General features: G+C 41.0%; 1 protein-coding gene across 1 annotated transcript in view; it reads left to right on the forward strand.

The window, feature by feature from the left end:
* Nucleotides 1-18,745, forward strand: part of CSMD1 (CUB and Sushi multiple domains 1) — a 1,679,419-nt gene that overhangs the window by 629,875 nt on the left and 1,030,799 nt on the right. Inside the window, exon 4 of the mRNA XM_055567572.1 lies at nt 12,767-12,974. Within this exon, the coding sequence (XP_055423547.1) occupies nt 12,767-12,974 (208 nt within the window). The remainder of the gene's footprint in view (nt 1-12,766; nt 12,975-18,745) is intronic.

Here is an 18,745-nt window from a genome sequence, read left to right on the forward strand (position 1 = left end):
GCACTTTTTTTTTTTAACATTATCTCACTGAATACAATCTAACATTTTAAAGCATAATTGTAAGTGCCTGTATACCAGTTATTTTGAGGCCCAAGTTGCAGTATTTTTCCAAGATTTTTTCTCATGTAAATACCATCTTAGGTTGTAGGACTGAAGCCGTCTTGTGACCAAATTAATACTTGTCCAAGGAAATGCCATTCCTTGTGATGGACAGTGATGGACATGTTTACTAGCAAGGACCCTGTTTTCTTACTAGCTAAGACATCCTGGACAAGCTGTTTGCAAAGCCTCTGCCTGTGAATCTGTTGAACTGGATTCATGCTCTTTTTTTTTTTTTTTTTTTTTTTTAAGTTTAATATAGTTGATTCACAATGTTGTGTTAGTTTCAGGTGTACAACAAAGTGATTCAGTGTGGAATATGTGCATATATGTGTGTACATGTGTATCTAGACTAATACAATTAATGCTTTAAATCTCATGGGACTGGTAAAGATTAAATGAGATGCTGGAAGTACTCAGTACCAATAATAGCCATTATTATTGAAATCATTATTACTGACAAGCTAGAATGGAACAAAGGTGGAAACCAAAGAAAGCAGTTCATCCTCTGAAACTCTTAGAGGCTAAAATCGTAGAACATAGTACATTTTGGTTTTATTTTTAAGATTGGTATTAAGTGATAAACATTTCAGTTTTAATTGACAGCATTTTCTTCTCAATATCCTCAATATTATACAAATTAATAGTTCTCTCTCTCCCCATAATTGAGCATAATGAGTGTTTCCAGTGTTTGCTTCTACACATAATGCTATAATTAGTGTCTCTGTATATATAGCATTGCCTTTGTTTCTTCTGTTTAATTATTTCCTAAGGAAAGAATTCTTGGGATGTTATTTATGCTTTGCAAACTTGCTGAGCAAATTTCCATGCCACACGTATTTTTACTACAATTTCTCTTGGATTTGATGTTCGCATTTCCTTTTAATTTGCTGAGGATTTAATAGCATGAAAACGATGCCCCAAAGTTGGGTTTTTTTTTTTGTTTGTTTTTTTATTTCCAGTAGACTATGTCTGCTGTCTATTTGTGTTTGTTCATTTAAGAAACATTTATGCAGGACAGACAAGATGTCAGATATATTTAACAGTCAGGTCAGTAGACTCTTTCTGTCAAGGGCCATAAAGTAAATGTTTCATGTATTTCAAGCCATATGGTCTGTGTTTCAGCTACTGTAGTCAGTAATTTTAGAGCAGAAGTCTCCAGTGACTACCTAAACAAACAGGCATGACTGTTTCTACATGCAGCCTGGGGTCTATTTACAATAATAGATACCAGGCTGCATGCGGCCCATAAGCTGTAGTCTGCTTACATAAGTTCTTTGCTGGGGCTACAAAGTGAACAAAACAAGAAAAGCCCCAACTGCCATATCTTTGTGGGGAGAAGTGAAAGTCGCTCAGTTGTGTCCAAATCTTTGTGACCCCATGGACTAGAATTCTCCAGGCCAGAATACTGGAGTGGGTAGCCTTTCCCTTCTCCAGGGGATCTTCCCAACCCAGGGATTGAACCCAGGTCTCCTGCATTACAGGTAGATCTTTACCAGCTGAGCCACAAGGGAAGCCCTCATGGGTAGAGGTCGACCACATAAATCAAAACAAAAATAAGTAAAAACAAATCAATATGTCACATACCCAATTGTAATAATTGTTTACTTAAGTGTTGACAGACACATTCACTGAGACAGTGCCCTCTGATTGAGCTGTGGTGACTACTGCTTGGTTTGCCTAAGACAGTCCTGGTGTTAGCACTGGAGGTCCCCTGTCCTGGGAAACCACTCTTTGGCCAACACAGCAATATTTGTACCCCTCATGGGGGTGAGAGATTAAACGACATGAGACTGTTGAGAGCATGGTCGAGATCAAGGAAACAGCCAGGACTTTGATCCTGAGCAACCACAGGGTGAGTGAAGAGCAATGTAGAAGCCAGTATGGCTGGAGTGGAGTGGACAGTGGCATGGTTGTGGGAGAAAAGGTCAGAGGGAATGGATGCTGAGGGATTCTGGGGCCCTGTGGGCCATTATACAGAGCCGTATGGGAAGACATTAGATGGTTTTGATGAGAGAAGCAGCGTCATTGCATTTTGAATTTAAGAGACTCACTCTGCTGCTCTTTTGAGCCAAGAATATGTGGTGGGAAGGGTGGAATGGGGAAACCTATTTGAAAACCACTCCAGTCTTCAAGGAGAGATATGATGCTATTTTGAGAGGTAATAGGAGCAGTGGGGCTTCCCTCATGGCTCAGATGGTAGAGAATCTACCTACCAATGCAGGAGACGTGAGTTTGGTCTTTGGATCAGGAAGATCCCCTGGAGAACGGAATGGCTACCCACTCCAGTATTCTTGCCTGGAGAATTTCATGGACAGAAGAGCCTGGAGGGCTGCAGTCCATGGGGTTGCAAAGAGTCAGACTTGACTGAGTGACTCATCACTTGCACAACACAAGCAGCAGTGGAGGTTGCAAGATGCATTTGGATTCAGAATACAGATTAGAAAGGTCAGCTTTCCAAGGAGACTTCTCTGAGGACTTCGTGGTTACCAGATTCCCTCCTGCCTCTGGCTCAGGGCATTTTTTATCCTCTCATTCTGATTATTTAGCATTACATTAAAAAAAAAAAAAAGCTTATAGACATCATTTTTTAGAGCAGTTTTAAGATTATAGAAAACTTGAGCAGGAAATAGCATTCCTGTATATGAGTCCTTCTGTCCCCCTGCAAAGTCTTTCCTATTATTAATATCTTACAATAGTATGGTACTTTGATTACAACTGATGAAATAATATCAATGTATTTTGACAAATGCATAATGCCATTTACCTACCATTGCAGTGTTTTGTAGAATGGGCCCACTGCCTTTACAATCCCTTGTGCTCCAGCTGTTCATTTCTCTCTCCACCCTAACCCCTAGGTGACCCCTGATCTTTTTACTGTCTATAGTTGTACCTTTTCAGAATGTCATATTGTTGAAGCTATACAACATGTAGGTGCCTCTCTCTTCACAGTATGCATTAAGGCTATTGTGTCTCTTCATAACTTGGCAGTTCATTTCCTTATATTTCTGAATGATGTTTGTTATTTAGTCACTGAGTCATGTCCAACTCTTTGTGACTCCATCTTAGTTCAGCCCACCAGGCTCTTCTGTCCATGAGATTTGTACAGGCAAGAATACTGGCATGGGTTACCATTTCCTTCTTCAGTCTATTTCTGAATAATATCCCATTATATATGCAACAGAAATGGCAACCCACTTCAGTATTCTTGTCTGGAGAATCCCATGGAAAGAGGAACCTGGTAGGCAAAGTCCATGGGGTCGCAAAGAGTCAGACATGACTGAGCAACTCACACTTTCACTTTCAAGCTATTGAAGGACATTTTGGTTGCTTCCGGTTTTCATCAATTATGAATAAAGTTGTTAGAAGAAGCAAAAAATCAAGCAAAAGAATACAGATTAAAGAAATTGCCAGTAGAATTCTATGACACAGTGGTTGCAGAACATGAGAGAAACAGGAGAGTCATGTACGATACCAGTTTTTTCTAAGCCACTGGAAGAATGGGCTTCCCACTTATTGAAATAGAGAAGGCTGTGGAATTTGACTTGGAAAAATAAAGTTTAAGAATATTATCTGAGCAAAACCAATACAATATTGTAAAGTTAAAAATAAAATTAAATTAAAAAAAAAGAATATTATCTGGGAACTAGTAGATCTGGATTGCTATTTAGACATCCATTTGGATATGCCGAGTTGGCAGTTGGTTACATAAAAGTGAAATTCAAGAAAGATCTGAAATCAACCTTCAAGCTAGAGAACTGTCAACATATGTACACTATTTAAATCCATAGAACTGAGCCTAGATGAGACTGCTGGTGAGTTACTTCAGTTGTGTCCGACTCTGTGCAACCCCATAGATGGCAGCCCACCAGGATGCCCCATCCCTGGGATTCTCCAGGCAAGAACACTGGAGTGGGTTGCCATTTCCTTCTCCAATGCATGAGAGTGAAAAGTGAAAGTGAAGTCGCTCAGTCATGTCCGACTCTCAGCGACCCCATGGACTGCAGCCTACCAGGCTCCTCCATCCATGGGATTTTCCAGGCAAGAGTACTAGAGTGGGGTGCCATTGCCTTCTCTAAGGACTGAGAGATGAAATCAAAATAATGGGGGGACCAAGAAAGCATGCCCTTAAGGTTAGAGGCAGCCATGGCTGTGATATATAAGAAACTAGTGAGCAAAATCATGTACACATTGTAAAAGTGTCATTTTTTGATGCTATACTGTACCTATGTAAGATGTAATCATTGGTGGAAAGTGGAAGGAGGGTACACAGGATCAGTCTGTACTATGATTGCAACTTCTTGTGAATTTGCAATTATTTCAAGATATAAGAACTTTACAAGTATATTGACAAAAAAGTACTTCACGGAAGATGATGTGGACAACTGTGGGATGTAGTTGAGAGTTTTTATGAGATGAGAACTGAGAACTGATCCTTGGATTTGTTGGTGTGGCTGACGTGAGACGAGCGGTTCTTGTGGACCAATGAGAACAAAATCCTGACTCAGGTGGATTCAGTTAAGGATGGGAAAAAACTAAAGATTGCAATTATAGACATTTTTAAGGTGTGTTTCTGGGAAAGGGATTTTATTTTATTTTATTTTTTTTAAATATAAATTTATTTTAATTGGAGGTCAATTACTTTACAATATAAGCTAAAGGTAGATATGGAGTCTGGAAATAGATGTGGAAACAAAAGTTCAGTTCAGTCGCTCAGTTGTGTCCGACTCTTTGCAACCGCATGGACCACAGCATGCCAGGCCTCCCTGTCCATCACCAACTCCCGGAGTTTATCCAAACTCATGTCCATCGAGTTGGTGATCCCATTCAGTTGTCTCATCCTCTGTCATCCCCTTCTCCTCCTGCCCTCAATCTTTCCCAGCATCAGGGTCTTTGCTATTCAGTCAGCTCTTGGCATCAGGTGACCAAAGTATTGGAGTTTCAGCTTCCACATCAGTCCTTCCAATGAACACTCAGGACTGATCTCCTATAAGATGGACTGGTTGGACCTCCTTGCGGTCCAAGGGACTCTCAAGTCTTCTCCAATACCATAGTTCAAAAGCATCAATTCTTCTACACTCAGTTTTATTTATAGTCCATCTCTCACATCTTACATGACCACTGGAAAAATGATTTTTCCATCTAGCCTTGACTAAATGTACCTTTGTTGGAAAAGGTCTCTGCTTTTTAATATACTCTCTAGGTTGGTCATAACTTTCCTTCCAAGGAGTATGTATCTTTTAAAAGAGTTACTTAAACAAAAGAGTTACTTAAAAAAAAAAGTTTTTTTTGAATGGGAAGTATTATAACATGTTTTTATGGGGCTTCCCAGGAGGTGATAGTGGTAAAGAATCCACCTTCAGTGCAGGATAACAGGAGATGTGGGTTTCATCCCGGGGTCAGGAAGATCCCCTGGAGAAGGAAATAGCAACCCTCTCCAGTATTCTTCCTTGGTGAATCCCATGTACAGAGGAACCTGGCAGGCTACAGTCCATGGGGCTGCAAAGAGTTGGACATGACTGAGTGACTAAGCTATGTATGCTGAGAGCAGCTCTCCAGTCAAAAGAGTAAATGATCATTTGTTGAGGGATTTGGCTTAGATCAGAGCAATAGCACAGGTATAGGTGTAAACTGTATGCTGAGCGTTTACCTGTCATCCAGGGAGGACATTTTGTGGGCAGAAATGCAAGTAGGTGATCATACATGGTGTCAATAGATCATAAAATTTCTCTTTCAATCACTTCTCTTTTCTTAGGGAAATAGGAAACAAAAATCATGTTAAGGATGCAGCAGGAGATGCTGGCAGGAGGAGGAAGAGGGTACAAAATGGCCCTTCCTCGCAACAGAGGACTGTTTCTCCCAGTGGAGAATGGATGTGGGGAACAGAGCAGGGATGTCATCATTAAAAGCCGGGTCGGATGTGGTTGACCCATCACTGCATGTCTATTTGGGTTTTTTCTGGAGCCACATTTACCTTGGGAGCCCATGTGGATTTGGTCCAATTCAAATCTAAGGTGCTGACAGTGGAGTGACAGCAAACACAAGGGAGTGATTGAAATGAAGGCCACAAAACCTGAGGATGGCAAGGGGAGACATGGGAACAAGAGGGGCATGAGGGAAGGAAGTGAGAAAGTGGGAAGATCGGGGAGTGTTGGCCCATCGGGGTCCAAGAGTGATTGGAGTGAAGGTATTTGAGGATGTGACCTGGAAATGTAGAGAGTGGAGGTCTGAAAATGGGGCAGCCCCCTTTGCTGCTGGAAAATGATCATTTATTGCTTTTGGGAAGATGGAAGATGAAGGTGGGGATGAAGGCCTGCCTTGGAACTGGGTTGCTGGAAGAGGGACAAGGGAACCAAGAGTCCGGTGTTCAGAAGATGGTCTAGCTTGATACTGAACTCAGTGAGAAGCAAGTCAGATGTAGCGTTGGAGACACTGAAAGTGAACCAGAAGTAAAAATCTGCAAGGACTGGTGAAGCTGCCCCAGGGATTGTGTAGATGACTCCAAGGAAGAAGGTGCTAGATTCTGAGGATGAGAGACTCCCAACTGGAGCACTTCGGGGGGACAGAACAAAAGTGGTCTGCAATGAAGTGCATGTCTGTGAGCATGTAGTCCAGGACAGTGGCATTCAGGACGTGGGTACAAAACTCAGACCTTAGGGAGGATTTCATGATGCAGCATCCTGAAAAGACATCTGGTTTCCATGAGTGTAAAAAAGTGGGGGTTGTACCCCAGAAGTGGTTGAGATGTGGGAAATTCTGCTGATAGGAGCTTGGGAGAGAGGAAGGAACCATACACGTGAGCTGTGTTGATCTTTGAGGGGAGGTGGGGTGACCTCAAACCAGTACTTCTCACAGTGTCTTCAGTACCCAAGGATGAAGGATGGAAGGGAACGGTCCACCAATGGTCTCAGATATAACACAGGTGATGAGGCTGCAGAAACAGTAGCGTTAGATCAGGGACCCATTCATTCCAGCCCCCCAGAGGAGTGGAATCCTCGGGAAGGGGGCTGCCTTCCGACCACCGGACTCTGTGACCCTCTTCTCCCCTTGTGGCAGCTGCTAAACTCCTGGTGAAAGCGGTGTGTAGATCTTGGAGAACAGTCTTACTCAAAGCGGTGGTAAAAATGATCAAAATAATTAAATAACCTGTCATTAAGCGATGACTTCCCCGGGTCAGGAAGATCCCCTGGAGAAGGAAATGGCAACCCACTCCAGTACTCTTACCTAGAAAATTCCACGGATGGAGGAGCCTGGTGGGCTACAGTCCATGAGGTGGCAAAGAGTTGGACATGACTGAGAGACTTTTTTTTTTTTTTAAGCAATGACTGCATGCTAAGTTGGAGAAAATACAAATAAACCATTTTTATGGAGTCATTAGTATTTGCCTGCAGTATTTTGAGCACTTTATAGCTATTGATCTATTTAACCTTCACAACCACTTTACAAATTGTTGTTGTTGTTCAGTCATGAAGTCATGTCCAACTCTTTGCAACCCCATGGACTGTAGCACACCAGGCTTCCCTGTCCTTCACTGTCTCCTATAGTTTTTTCAAACTCTTGTCCATTGAGTCAATTTTTCCATCCAACCACCTCATCCTCTGTTGCTCCTTTTCCCTCCTGCCCTCAATGTTTCCCAGCATCAGACTCTTTCTAGTGAATTGACTCTTCACATCAGGTGGCCAAAGTATTGGAGCTTCAGCTTCAGCATCAGTCCTTCCAATGAATATTCAGGACTGATCTCCTTTAGGATTTACTTCTCTGATCTCCTTGCAGTCCAAGGGACTCTCAAGAGTCTTTTCCAACACCACAGTTCAAAAGTATCAATTATTCGGCACTCAACCTTCTTTATGGCCCAACTGTCACATCCATACTACTGGAAGAAACATGCCTTTGATTGTGTGACATCCTTACTATCTTTATTTATAAATAGCCACACTGAGGCCCAGAGAATAGAACTTGTTATACAAAGGTGCGAAAACTCAGATTCCAATCCAGGCAGCCAATTTGAAAGCTCGCGCTGGTACCAGTATTCTACACAGCCTTAGGGAAGGCATGTTAGAAAACATTGCCTAGTATTAGCAACTGAACATTTTAAATGTGTGTGCACATCTTTCTTCTTTGCTGAATATTTTTCTATACAATTTTTAAAATTGAGAAGAAATTATGCAGGGTATACTCTGCATTTTATAAATTTAATATTGTGAGTCAGGGACTTGCTGAAGCAGTGTTACAGATGCTTGGTAAGTACTGCATGGTTTGGTTGCATTGTAATTTATTTAACGATTTATCTATTGTTAAACATTTTGTTGGTTTCAATTTTTCTTTATTATAAATATGGCAAAGTATGTCTCTAAATAATGTTTTATTCTGTATTTTGAATCATGCCATAAAGTGAAATTCCTAACAACACTGATACCCAAGCAAAGCTTATAATACTTTTACAGTTTGGGATGAAACTTTTTAAAAGTTGTGAAATTCCTTAGGGGACACACTGCACTCTGATTTCTGCTTACAGTTAGAATTATTTTCCCCACTTACAGAAATCAGTACATTCAAACACATCTTTTATTAAAAACCTTATCTTCTTCTTGGATTAACTTGATGACATTCAAACTCCTTTAAGCTGTGGAATTTTTTTTTCAAATGCAAGATTTTGTGGAAACTCAATATAGGAAACGGATTTAAAGAAATAATTGCTCTGATAGTTGCTGCAGGATTAGACTCCTTGACTCCATTTTTCCACTTGTACCCTCTGACCCCTTCATGTGGCTGTCCCAGGAGCACAGATTTTACCATATGGAGTGAAGGGACTCAATATTGATATTCAGCATCTTATTAGGAAACATTTTGGGTGCTAATTTTTATAGTCAAGTATTTACCTGGCAGTTTCAAACCTAACTTCATTTTCTTTCTGCATAATGTGTTAAAAAAAAAAAAGTGTGTGTGTGGATATGATGTAATTGTAAATAACACTTACTTCAGTAGATACCCTCCCCCAATTTTTCAGCTTCTAGACAAAAAAAAATTTCTCTGTATATAGCAGATTTAATATTAAGATAAATTTTTTGGTACATTTGTTCTACTGTTAAAATCCAGGGATAAAAAAAGAAACTTACATTATATTGATATATAACTATAATATATAAATATTGGCCAGAATTATCTAGTTTGTTTTAATAGTTATTTTTAATAGATTTTACTTTTTTTAATTTAAATTTATTTATTTTAATTGGAGGCTAATTACTTTACAATATTGTATTGGTCTTGCCATATATCAACATGAATCCGCCATGGGTATATGTGATTTCCAAGTTTACATTAAATGTTTATGGAGCTTTAAATAACTCTTCAGTTTCCAAGAAGCTTGTCCATAATCCCCATTTCTTAATGTTTTACTTTGATTATTTTGCTTTGTCTGCCTGCCTTTACTTTATTTCTTCTTGAAATTTCCCTGCTGCTCTGCTGATAAAAAGAGCATTTCTGGACTTGTGACTCAGCTATTTGCTGAAAACAAACAGAGCTAAACAAACACTCAACTGAACCCCTTCTAGGTTGCTACCATAATGAAACTTTCTTCTTATAGGCTTGCTGCAGTTTTTAATAAAATATTATTTTTTTTAGAACTTTATATTTGAAAATACCTCATAGTACTATAACTAAATTAGCTTACTTTCCTGCTTTTACTCTTTGAAATAATAAGGTTGGATGTTATCTTAAGCCCAGAGGTATATTATTATAGTCCCATTCCTCCTACTGAAGATGGCTGAGTGAAGGGTCCGTGTAACTGACTCAAGTACAGGAAATGTTGATTTCGGCGCATGAGGAGGGAAGAGAGGGGACTTGACTGAGTTCCAGACTACCTATGAGGCCCAGGCGAATCCCTGAGCACAGCCAGGCTCATAAAACTTGTGGCCCAATGCTTTGTCCTGAGCAAAGGGCTAAGAAATGGGGCAGATCAGGCTGAGGAGACAGGGAGCAAGACAAGGTGGATGAGAGAGGGCAGGATGTTGAACCCAGGAAGAGGCCAAGGAACAGACATGGAGGCAGTGGATGTGGGGTATCGGACAGCATGATTAGTGCAGAGTCCCTGGGGCTGGGACGACACAATTGTCACATATGGACTCCAGGGTCCCCAGCAGGTCACAAAATCTTTGGATACTCAGTTCAGTTCAGTTCAGTCACTCAGTTGCATCCAGCTCTGGGACCCCATGGACTGTAGCACACCAGGCCTCCCCGTCCATCACCAACGCATGGAGTTCACTCAAACTCTTGTCCATTGAGTCGGTGATGCCATCCAGCCATCTCATCCTCTGTTGTTCCCTTCTCATCACACGTTCAGTCTTTCCCAGCATCAGGGTCTTTTCAAATGAGTTAGCTCTTTGCATCAGGTGGCCAAAGTATTGGAGTTTCAGCTTCAACATCAGTCCTTCCAATGAATATTCAGCACTGATTTCCTTTAGTATGGATTGGATCTCCTTGCAGTCCAAGGGACTCTCAAGAGTCTTCTCCAACACCACAGTTAAAAAGCATCAATTCTTTGGTGCTCAGCTTTCTTTATAGTCCAGCTCTCACATCCATACATGACTACTGGAAAAACCATATCTTTGACTAGATGGACTTTTGTTCGCAAAGTTATGTCTCTGCTTTTTAATATGCTATCTAGGTTGGTCATAACTTTCCTTCCAAGGAGTAAGCGTCTTTTAATTTCATGGCTGCAATCACCATCTGCAGTGATTTGGGAGCCCCCAAAAAACAAAGTCATAGATGTTTCCCCATCTATTTCCAATGAAGTGATGGGACCAGATGCCATGATCTCAGTTTTCTGAATGTTGAGCTTTAAGCCAACTTTTTCATTCTCCTCTTTCATTTTCATGAAGAGGCTCTTTAATTCTTCTTCACTTTCTGCCATAAGGGTGGTGTCATCTGCATATCTGAGGTTATTGATATTTCTCCTGGCAGTCTTGATTTAAGCTTGTGCTTCTTCTAGCCCAAAGTTTCTCATGATGTACTCTGCATATAAGTTAAATAAGCAGGGTGACAATATACAGCCTTGACGTACTCCTTTTCCTATTTGGAACCAGTCTGTTGTTCTATGTCCAGTTCTAACTGTTGCTTTCTGACCTGCATATAGGTTTCTCAAGAGGCAGGTCAGGTGGTCTGGTATTCCCATGTCTTTTTCCACAGTTTATTTTGAGCCACACAGTCAAAGGCTTTGGCATAGTCCATAAAGCAGAAGTAGATCCTTTTCTGGAAGTCTGGAACTTTTCTTGGTTACTCAAGCCCCTTATAAAAAATGTCATAGTAATATATGTATGTAAACTCCACACACATCCTCTCATATAATTTAAATTATTTGTAGAATATTTATAATACCTAATACAATGAAAATGCTATGTAAATAGTTGTCAGCATGCAGCAAACTTAAGTTTTACTGTTTGGAACTTTCTAGGAATATTTTTTGTATGTTTTCCATCTGCTGTTGGTAGAATTTATGGATGCAAGAGCAAACTCATTAGGAAAGAGCAGGATGCTGAGAAAGTTTGAGGGCAGGAGGAGAAGGGGGCTGCAGAAGATGAAATGGTTGGATGGCATCATCAACTCAATAGACATGAGTTTGAGCAAACTCCGGGAGATGGTGAAGGACAGGGAAGCCTGGCATGCTACAGTCCATGGGGTCACAAAAAGTCAGACATAACTGAGTGACTGAACAACAACAAAATGGATATAGAGTCTGCAGACACAGACAGCCAAGGGTGTACTCTTTGCTAGGATTATGTGATAGGAAAGAAGGGAGGGAGAGTGGAAGGGAGAAATGAGAGGAAAAAATGGGAAGAAAGAGCGGAAGGAACAGTAGTTACAGTGTCTTCAAAAAAATGTTGTCTTACAAATATTTGGCTGCCCTATATATACAGTTTACTATATACGTAACATTTTGTATTAGATGATTATATAAATTGAATAACATCTATTTTTTTACTATGTGGAAAAAATTACAAGATCCATTTCTCTTCAAAAGAGTATTTATTCCAATGCTAATTTGTATCCTCAGTGTATTATATTTTACCTTACTGATCCTTTCCTTGTCATTTTTCCTTGATTATTCATTTTAAGTTTTCATGTAGCTGTTTCCTACTCAGAATCATTATATGATACTGGTGCCTCTCTGTTTTCATCTTATTCAAGGACTTATCTGAAATTCAAAGCCAAGTGCACGTTCCAAACTCTACCTGATGTAAAGATTAGGGTGGATACTTCTTTTAAGATCACTGTGTTTTCACAGCCAGCTCACAGAAAATGAAGCAAAGATGGCTACATACTTTTAAGACTCAAAATGTTGCCAACTTGTTTCTGTCTTCCTTTGAGAATATGGTTGAGCCACCTGTGAACCTCAGGTGTATAATAACTGCACATCACAGATCTTAGAAAAGACGTAATTTCACTTCTTTCTTTAGTGGTAGTTCAGTTCACAAGGCAATATAATTGGTATACTGTTATGTCTTTCCATAGAACTAAACTAACAAATCAGAAGAAAGAAACCCTCTTTCCGATTGTGTGTCATGATTTTGGATTCAGAAAATATTTGCCACCCATGAACAGTGGCGCTTGATGGAGGTACTTGTGTCTGAAGCCACTTTTAAATGTGCTTTCTCTCTTCTGCCCCTTGCAGCCGAGGGGGCCTGCGGGGGAACTTTGCGGGGGACGAGCAGCAGCATCTCCAGCCCCCACTTCCCTTCCGAGTATGAGAACAATGCCGACTGCACGTGGACCATCCTTGCGGAGCCTGGGGACACCATTGCACTGGTCTTCACTGATTTCCAGCTCGAAGAAGGATACGACTTCTTAGAAATCAGCGGGACAGAAGCACCGTCCATATGGTGAGTGCTGGACAAGAAACGTCCTTCTTTCTTGCCTTGATCTTCTGGCTGCTACAATGTAACCTATAGTGTGAATGATTTGTCAGAGCTTCTGGGATGTTCCTGTGCTGGTCTTAGAGCTAGAGGAGTTGTCTGGTCCTGGACACTGGAATTTGCCTCAGTTTGGGCTCATATGAAGCTGCACAGGAGAGGCAGCTAAGTGAGCTGAGCTAGTTTTGGATTTGGTCTGGAGTTGATTCAGTGTCAACAGATATTGTTAGATGGTGGTGATTTTAAAATGTCGTGGTACCAGTCATCTGTTGCCTGTGCTGCAAATGTGTAATTACGTACATCTTTTCCTCCCTGGAGACCATGTCACCAACCTGTGCAGGTCACAAGGGAACCGTAAATGCTCATCTGATGCATACATAATGCTGGTTATCTGATCAGTTCCCTGGTGTGCGTGCTGGTGGTGACAGGAGAAAACCCAATCGAATCCACTATAGCCTCTGGTTTATGGTGTTTCTTGCATGAGCAGACTTTTCTGTGTCCATAATACAATGGAAGAATAAAGATGTAAAGTATACATCAAATTAAGTCACTTGATATGAGTTGAACTGGGTTTTTTTGGTCTTGTTTTATTGTTTTAATTTCTTAGCATTTTAAGAACTGCAACTGCTACCTATTTCAGGTCTTCAACAACAAGGAGACTCCACTGTAAGTTCAAAATAAATTGGAATAGAGGAAATATTGGCTCTTGATGCATTGGTGGAGGAGATAAAATGAGTGATTTTGAACATCTCTATGGGTTTAAGTTTGCATTTCAGTACAGAGACTGAAGGATAAAAATATCAAACCTGACAAATGTCATAAGTTAGACCACCTGTTTTTACACCAATTATCAACACTGAATTTTACTTTATTTTCCAAGACTCAACATTCAACGCAGAGAATTTGTATTTATAGATGGTTATTTCCTTTCATTAATTTTATTGTCCTTATGTTAAGTGTTACTTCAATTAAGAAAAAAATAGCCACTGCCTCTGTGATATTTGTTTTCCATTTCATTCATCTGAGAAATACTTTTAGATTGAGCAGGGTTACCCTTTTGCTTATTTCATGTTATACAATTTAAGTTTTAAGACTCAAAGATTGATTATGTTATTATCTGTTTAGCTTCTTGTAACATCAGAGCTCATGGAACCTGATACAAAGCTGAAAGTTGAGTGTCCTGGATTCTGCTCTAAGTTCTGTCGCAAATCATCGCTGTGACCTTGAACAAATCATTTAACTGCTTATATAAAAAGAGGCTGTACTAAATGAGCTGTACTGTTTTAAATTAATTCATTCAACATCTACTGAGTGCTTTTCTCTGCCCATCAGTGTAAGAGATTCAGTGATGCAACACTTTCCTGGATGTAAAATCACCTTGTTTTAGTTTTCAGAAAACCATTGCAATGCAAAAATATATGGTGATACATTCTTAGAAATTCAGCCATTCCTCGTTAAGGCCTTATTTGTGAGAGATTCCAGAGATCTCAGGCACTTCCTGGATGTTATGTCAGGTTGAGAGGGGGAGAGGAAAAAGTGAGGCGTGTCAGACGATGGTAGTATTAATGGCATCCGTGGTCAAGGTTGGCTTTTGCCAAACAAACTTTGTTTATGCAAGATAGGAAACTCTACAGTGTGAATGTCCATGTCCAAGTCTGAAAGAGAAACAGGGATGCTGAGCAGAGACATGGAGCACAGTGGCGCAGAGTCCTGCAGAAGTCCTCGTGGCCCTCCACACAGCGTGAGCACCCTGAGCAGCAGACCCCTCGGTCTCTTTTGTCTGCAGCAGGTGGCCTGCAGGACTGACTGATCTCACTTGATGTGGTTTTGCCCATTTCTTCTTTTCTCATCCCTGCTGATTTCTCTCACATCCTCTCCTCCTCTCCGTTTTATCTCCACCAGTCCTTTCCCCAACTCCGGTCCCCTCTTCCTTCAATATCAGACTCAGAAAAGTGTGTGTGGATGGGCTCTTGAATGTGCTAAAATTGTGATCTGTCGGAAATGCCAGGTGGGGCTATGGCCACGTGGGTGCCTGAAAACGACAGCTCATAGTCGGGAATCTATTTAGGGAATGTTGGAGGAATCGCCCCATGTCTTCCTGGTGCTTGGATTCAGACTGAAATGGTTTCCAGCTCTCTGAACTCTTTCTTTTGGTGTTTGCCAGGACATCATGCTTGACAGCAATCTAGCAGCAGTGGGTAGGACCCGAGCAGTTATTGAAAAACCCTGGATGGGACTTGTGCCCTGTGTGCCTTCTGGTCTAATAAACTGGGTTTCCTGTTGGTTCATCGTGGTTCCTCTCTTCTGATAGTCCTCATCAGACATGTATGGAGCTGTGTTGACAATTACCTTCTCAAGATGACTTGCACCATCCTGTTGGTGTGCACAAAGCCCTGTGCACTCGTTGTTCACATCCTTGCCCATTTCTGATGAGGGGCACAAAGGATGGGAGATGGCAAAGCTGAGGGAGCAGGTGAGGGGCGAGGCTGTGTCTGAAGGCCTCTGAACCCAAACCACATTTTCTTTTCACTCTAAGACTGTCCCCCAAGTGGAACAGTCCAGGTTTGAGCCTAATGACCTGTTGGGGAAGTTCCCTTTCCTCTGTTTCAGGACTGACACTGGGGTTTGGATCCTAAAGCCTTGAGCAGACCACCACCTTAAGGGAGATGGGCTACTGGAGAAGCCTCTGAGCACACAAGTGCATCAGTAGAGTCAGGGACAGCAGAGCTTCTTGGGGTGACATTGAGTGTTTATCACAATTACAAAGAGGAATATCTTGACATGGCCATAGGACCACTTTACAAGAGAATGGTCTTCAGTGGAGGCAGAAAAGGAAAACATGGTTTTCCAAAATCGCTACTGAAACATACGCGGGCACATTTACAATACAAAGCAGAGCCACTGGGTTACCTTTCCAGATTTATACAAACGCATAATAGAACTTATCTTCAAAAGACTATTATTTAACTGTAATTTTCGAGTGACAGCCTCTGCCATGTGTCAGATTCTAAATTGGTATATTTAAAAGATTTACCCATCCCCGAACTGCAAGAAAAATACTAAGTGGCCGTGTAGGTGGGTGTACTTCATCTCGGGTGCAAGGTTACACTTCAATGACAGCAGGACCATGCTAATGGCTATGTGTGTAGAAAGGGTGCACACACACATATAATTTTCCAATAATCTATTTTTAAAAGAGAGACTATACAAGCAAGGGCACTCTGAGAAGAAGCTACTTGGAAAATTGTTGAGAAGAATAATAGGATTAGCCTTATTTTCAATTCATTTGGAGTGAAGTTACCAACTCAGCTATGTTTTATGTGAGGGTTGCCATGGCTACAGCAGAGGCAGTCTAAAAGTGGTGGATGATGTAAAGTTCCAAAATTGTCCATATGTTAATCATGGTGTGTCGGGGCGGGGGGGAGCGCGGAGAGGGGGGCGGCATTCACTTTAGCCTAAGCCACTCTGCTTCCCTCAGATGAGGCTTGATTCATTTTGAATTAGATTCTAAGTTTAGACAGGTCAGCCTATTATACCTTCAATACCTTCTTTAAAGGGAGAGCCGTCCGTCCTAGTTGTCTTTGCAGTGTGGTCCAGTAATTATGATTTTTCCTGAAGTCAGAAACCTGGTTAGCAGTGAGGCTAACCATTCCTTCTTACTTTCTAAAGTGATCCAATCTAACTTCTAATTCTGGAAATATCAAGAGGAAAACAAAAGATTGATTTTATTTCAGCATTAAGCTACTAAGGTTTCTAAATTAAGACATGGTGGTTAAAAAAATTTGGAACATCACAAAGTCTTGACAAAAGACCAGCAAGAGAGTGTTTGATATCTTTAAAATATGCACTCATATCTGGGCATAATTATCTACCCTGTTTCAAGACGGGGTGAGTGTGTCTAGGGGTAGAGCAGGAAGAAAGGCAAGAACTCACGAATGTGTTTAAGATGTGCCCTCAGACTTACTTAAACGCATTAGTTTCTTAAAAAACCTTCAGTGACTGAGCTACGACAATTGGAATAAAACCCAGCTGAAGCCTTAACAGATCATTCAAGGCTTTTCAGAGCATGGTCCACCCTGCCCACCAGCCTGACCTTTTCCCTCCCCGGGCAAACACCCTCACTTTGCCCCATTAAATGCACCCTGGTCTTCACCTTAGCGGATGTTTGTGTCTCTTGCGTGTATGTTCAGGAGCCAGCCTCCACGTGGAACACCCAGGCTGCTGAGCTGAACAGACATTAAAAGACATAAGTGACATGTAGGTGGTAAAACATGGGGAGGAGTACCACCAGGAGGCCGTAGAGCTTTACACCATTGTCCTCCCTGGAAAACTACACTGATCATAAACTCAAGAATGCTTCCTAGCCCCCTCAAATCAACCCTGATTTCTTATATCAATAGAAAATCTGTTACATATGAATTTTTTTTTTTTAAGCTTAAGTTTAGTTATTCACTAAGCAACATGACCCTACCCCTTTGCCTGTCTGGACTGTGTGAGACAAAAAGTAGTCTTGTAACTACACTTTATTCTGTTCCCATTAACCAGGCAAAACTTCACCATTAAATCAATCTAATCAGCGATTTGCTGAAGCCAAAACAGAACTTCAAAGGAACTGGCAAAGCTGAGTGAGCTTCAAAGAACCCTTGAAGGGTCAATTAACACCTGCAGTGTTTATCCAGCTTGTCACTTAATTGATAATTGACTTGGTGTCTATTTAATTTCTAATGAGGATGGATTATAGAGGCATACCCAGAGCCATCAACACCCAAAATCAGTCCCTCGGCTGACCTGCTGCCTGTGCAGAAAGGAAGCCCCGGCCTCTCCCTCCTCATTTTGTTTGTTAACTGTTCATTTTAATGTCATTTCGTGGAGAATCTGCAAAACCAGCTCAGACCGTTGGTTTATCACCCAGCCCAGGTTCCCCTAACGGTCACATCTTATACACCTGTAGCATTGTAATGGAAACCAAGAAGTTAACACTGACACTAACTCATGGATGGACCTTTTTCTGCCCCAGAACTCAGTCTAAGGGTCTGTGTGGCATTGAATTCTGTGTCTTTCATGGCCTCCAAGTTGTGACTGTTTCTAGTTGTTCTGTTTCCATAACCTTGACCTCCCTCCTGTCATGGTTCAGTCTGGTCACGTTGTTTTGGGGGAAAAGGTGGTATTTTTCAGGTAGAAGGAGAGAGAGACCATAGAGCATCGTTCCATGACCACCAACTGATATAATTGCTTTTTTTTTAAATATATTTTCCATTTCAAATTTAAATATAATAATTATATTACACAGACCTATTGTAATGTTGTATTTAAGCATTTTCTATGGAACAAGCAAAACATAAGCAGATATCTTGTATGTATGTGTATGTATGTATCAGTCTATGAACTTCTACTTTTCTGAAACCTCTGCATGCTCTCCAAAGGCCTGAGGCCATAAATAACGTGATGTCATTATAACCCTTTTCCTAAGTCCCTCTTGTACTCAAAATATCTTTCTCTAAAAATTTCTTTGAATAACATGTTATTCTAAAAACAACTTATACTGAATAATAATATTCACCAGGTATTGCTAAGTACCAGGCAAGTGTGTAAGCAAGCAGTCACCACTACTTAGAGATACTCTTTTCCCCATTTCATAGGTGAGACAGTGGACTCAGAGACGGTTAAAAGTCTTGCCTCACAGCCTCACAGATTCCAGGTGGCAGAGCAGGAGTTGAAACAGAGACAGTCCCAGACCATAA

This window comes from Bubalus kerabau, chromosome 2 (genome assembly GCF_029407905.1).
Source record: "Bubalus kerabau isolate K-KA32 ecotype Philippines breed swamp buffalo chromosome 2, PCC_UOA_SB_1v2, whole genome shotgun sequence".
Taxonomy (NCBI): domain Eukaryota; kingdom Metazoa; phylum Chordata; class Mammalia; order Artiodactyla; family Bovidae; genus Bubalus; species Bubalus kerabau.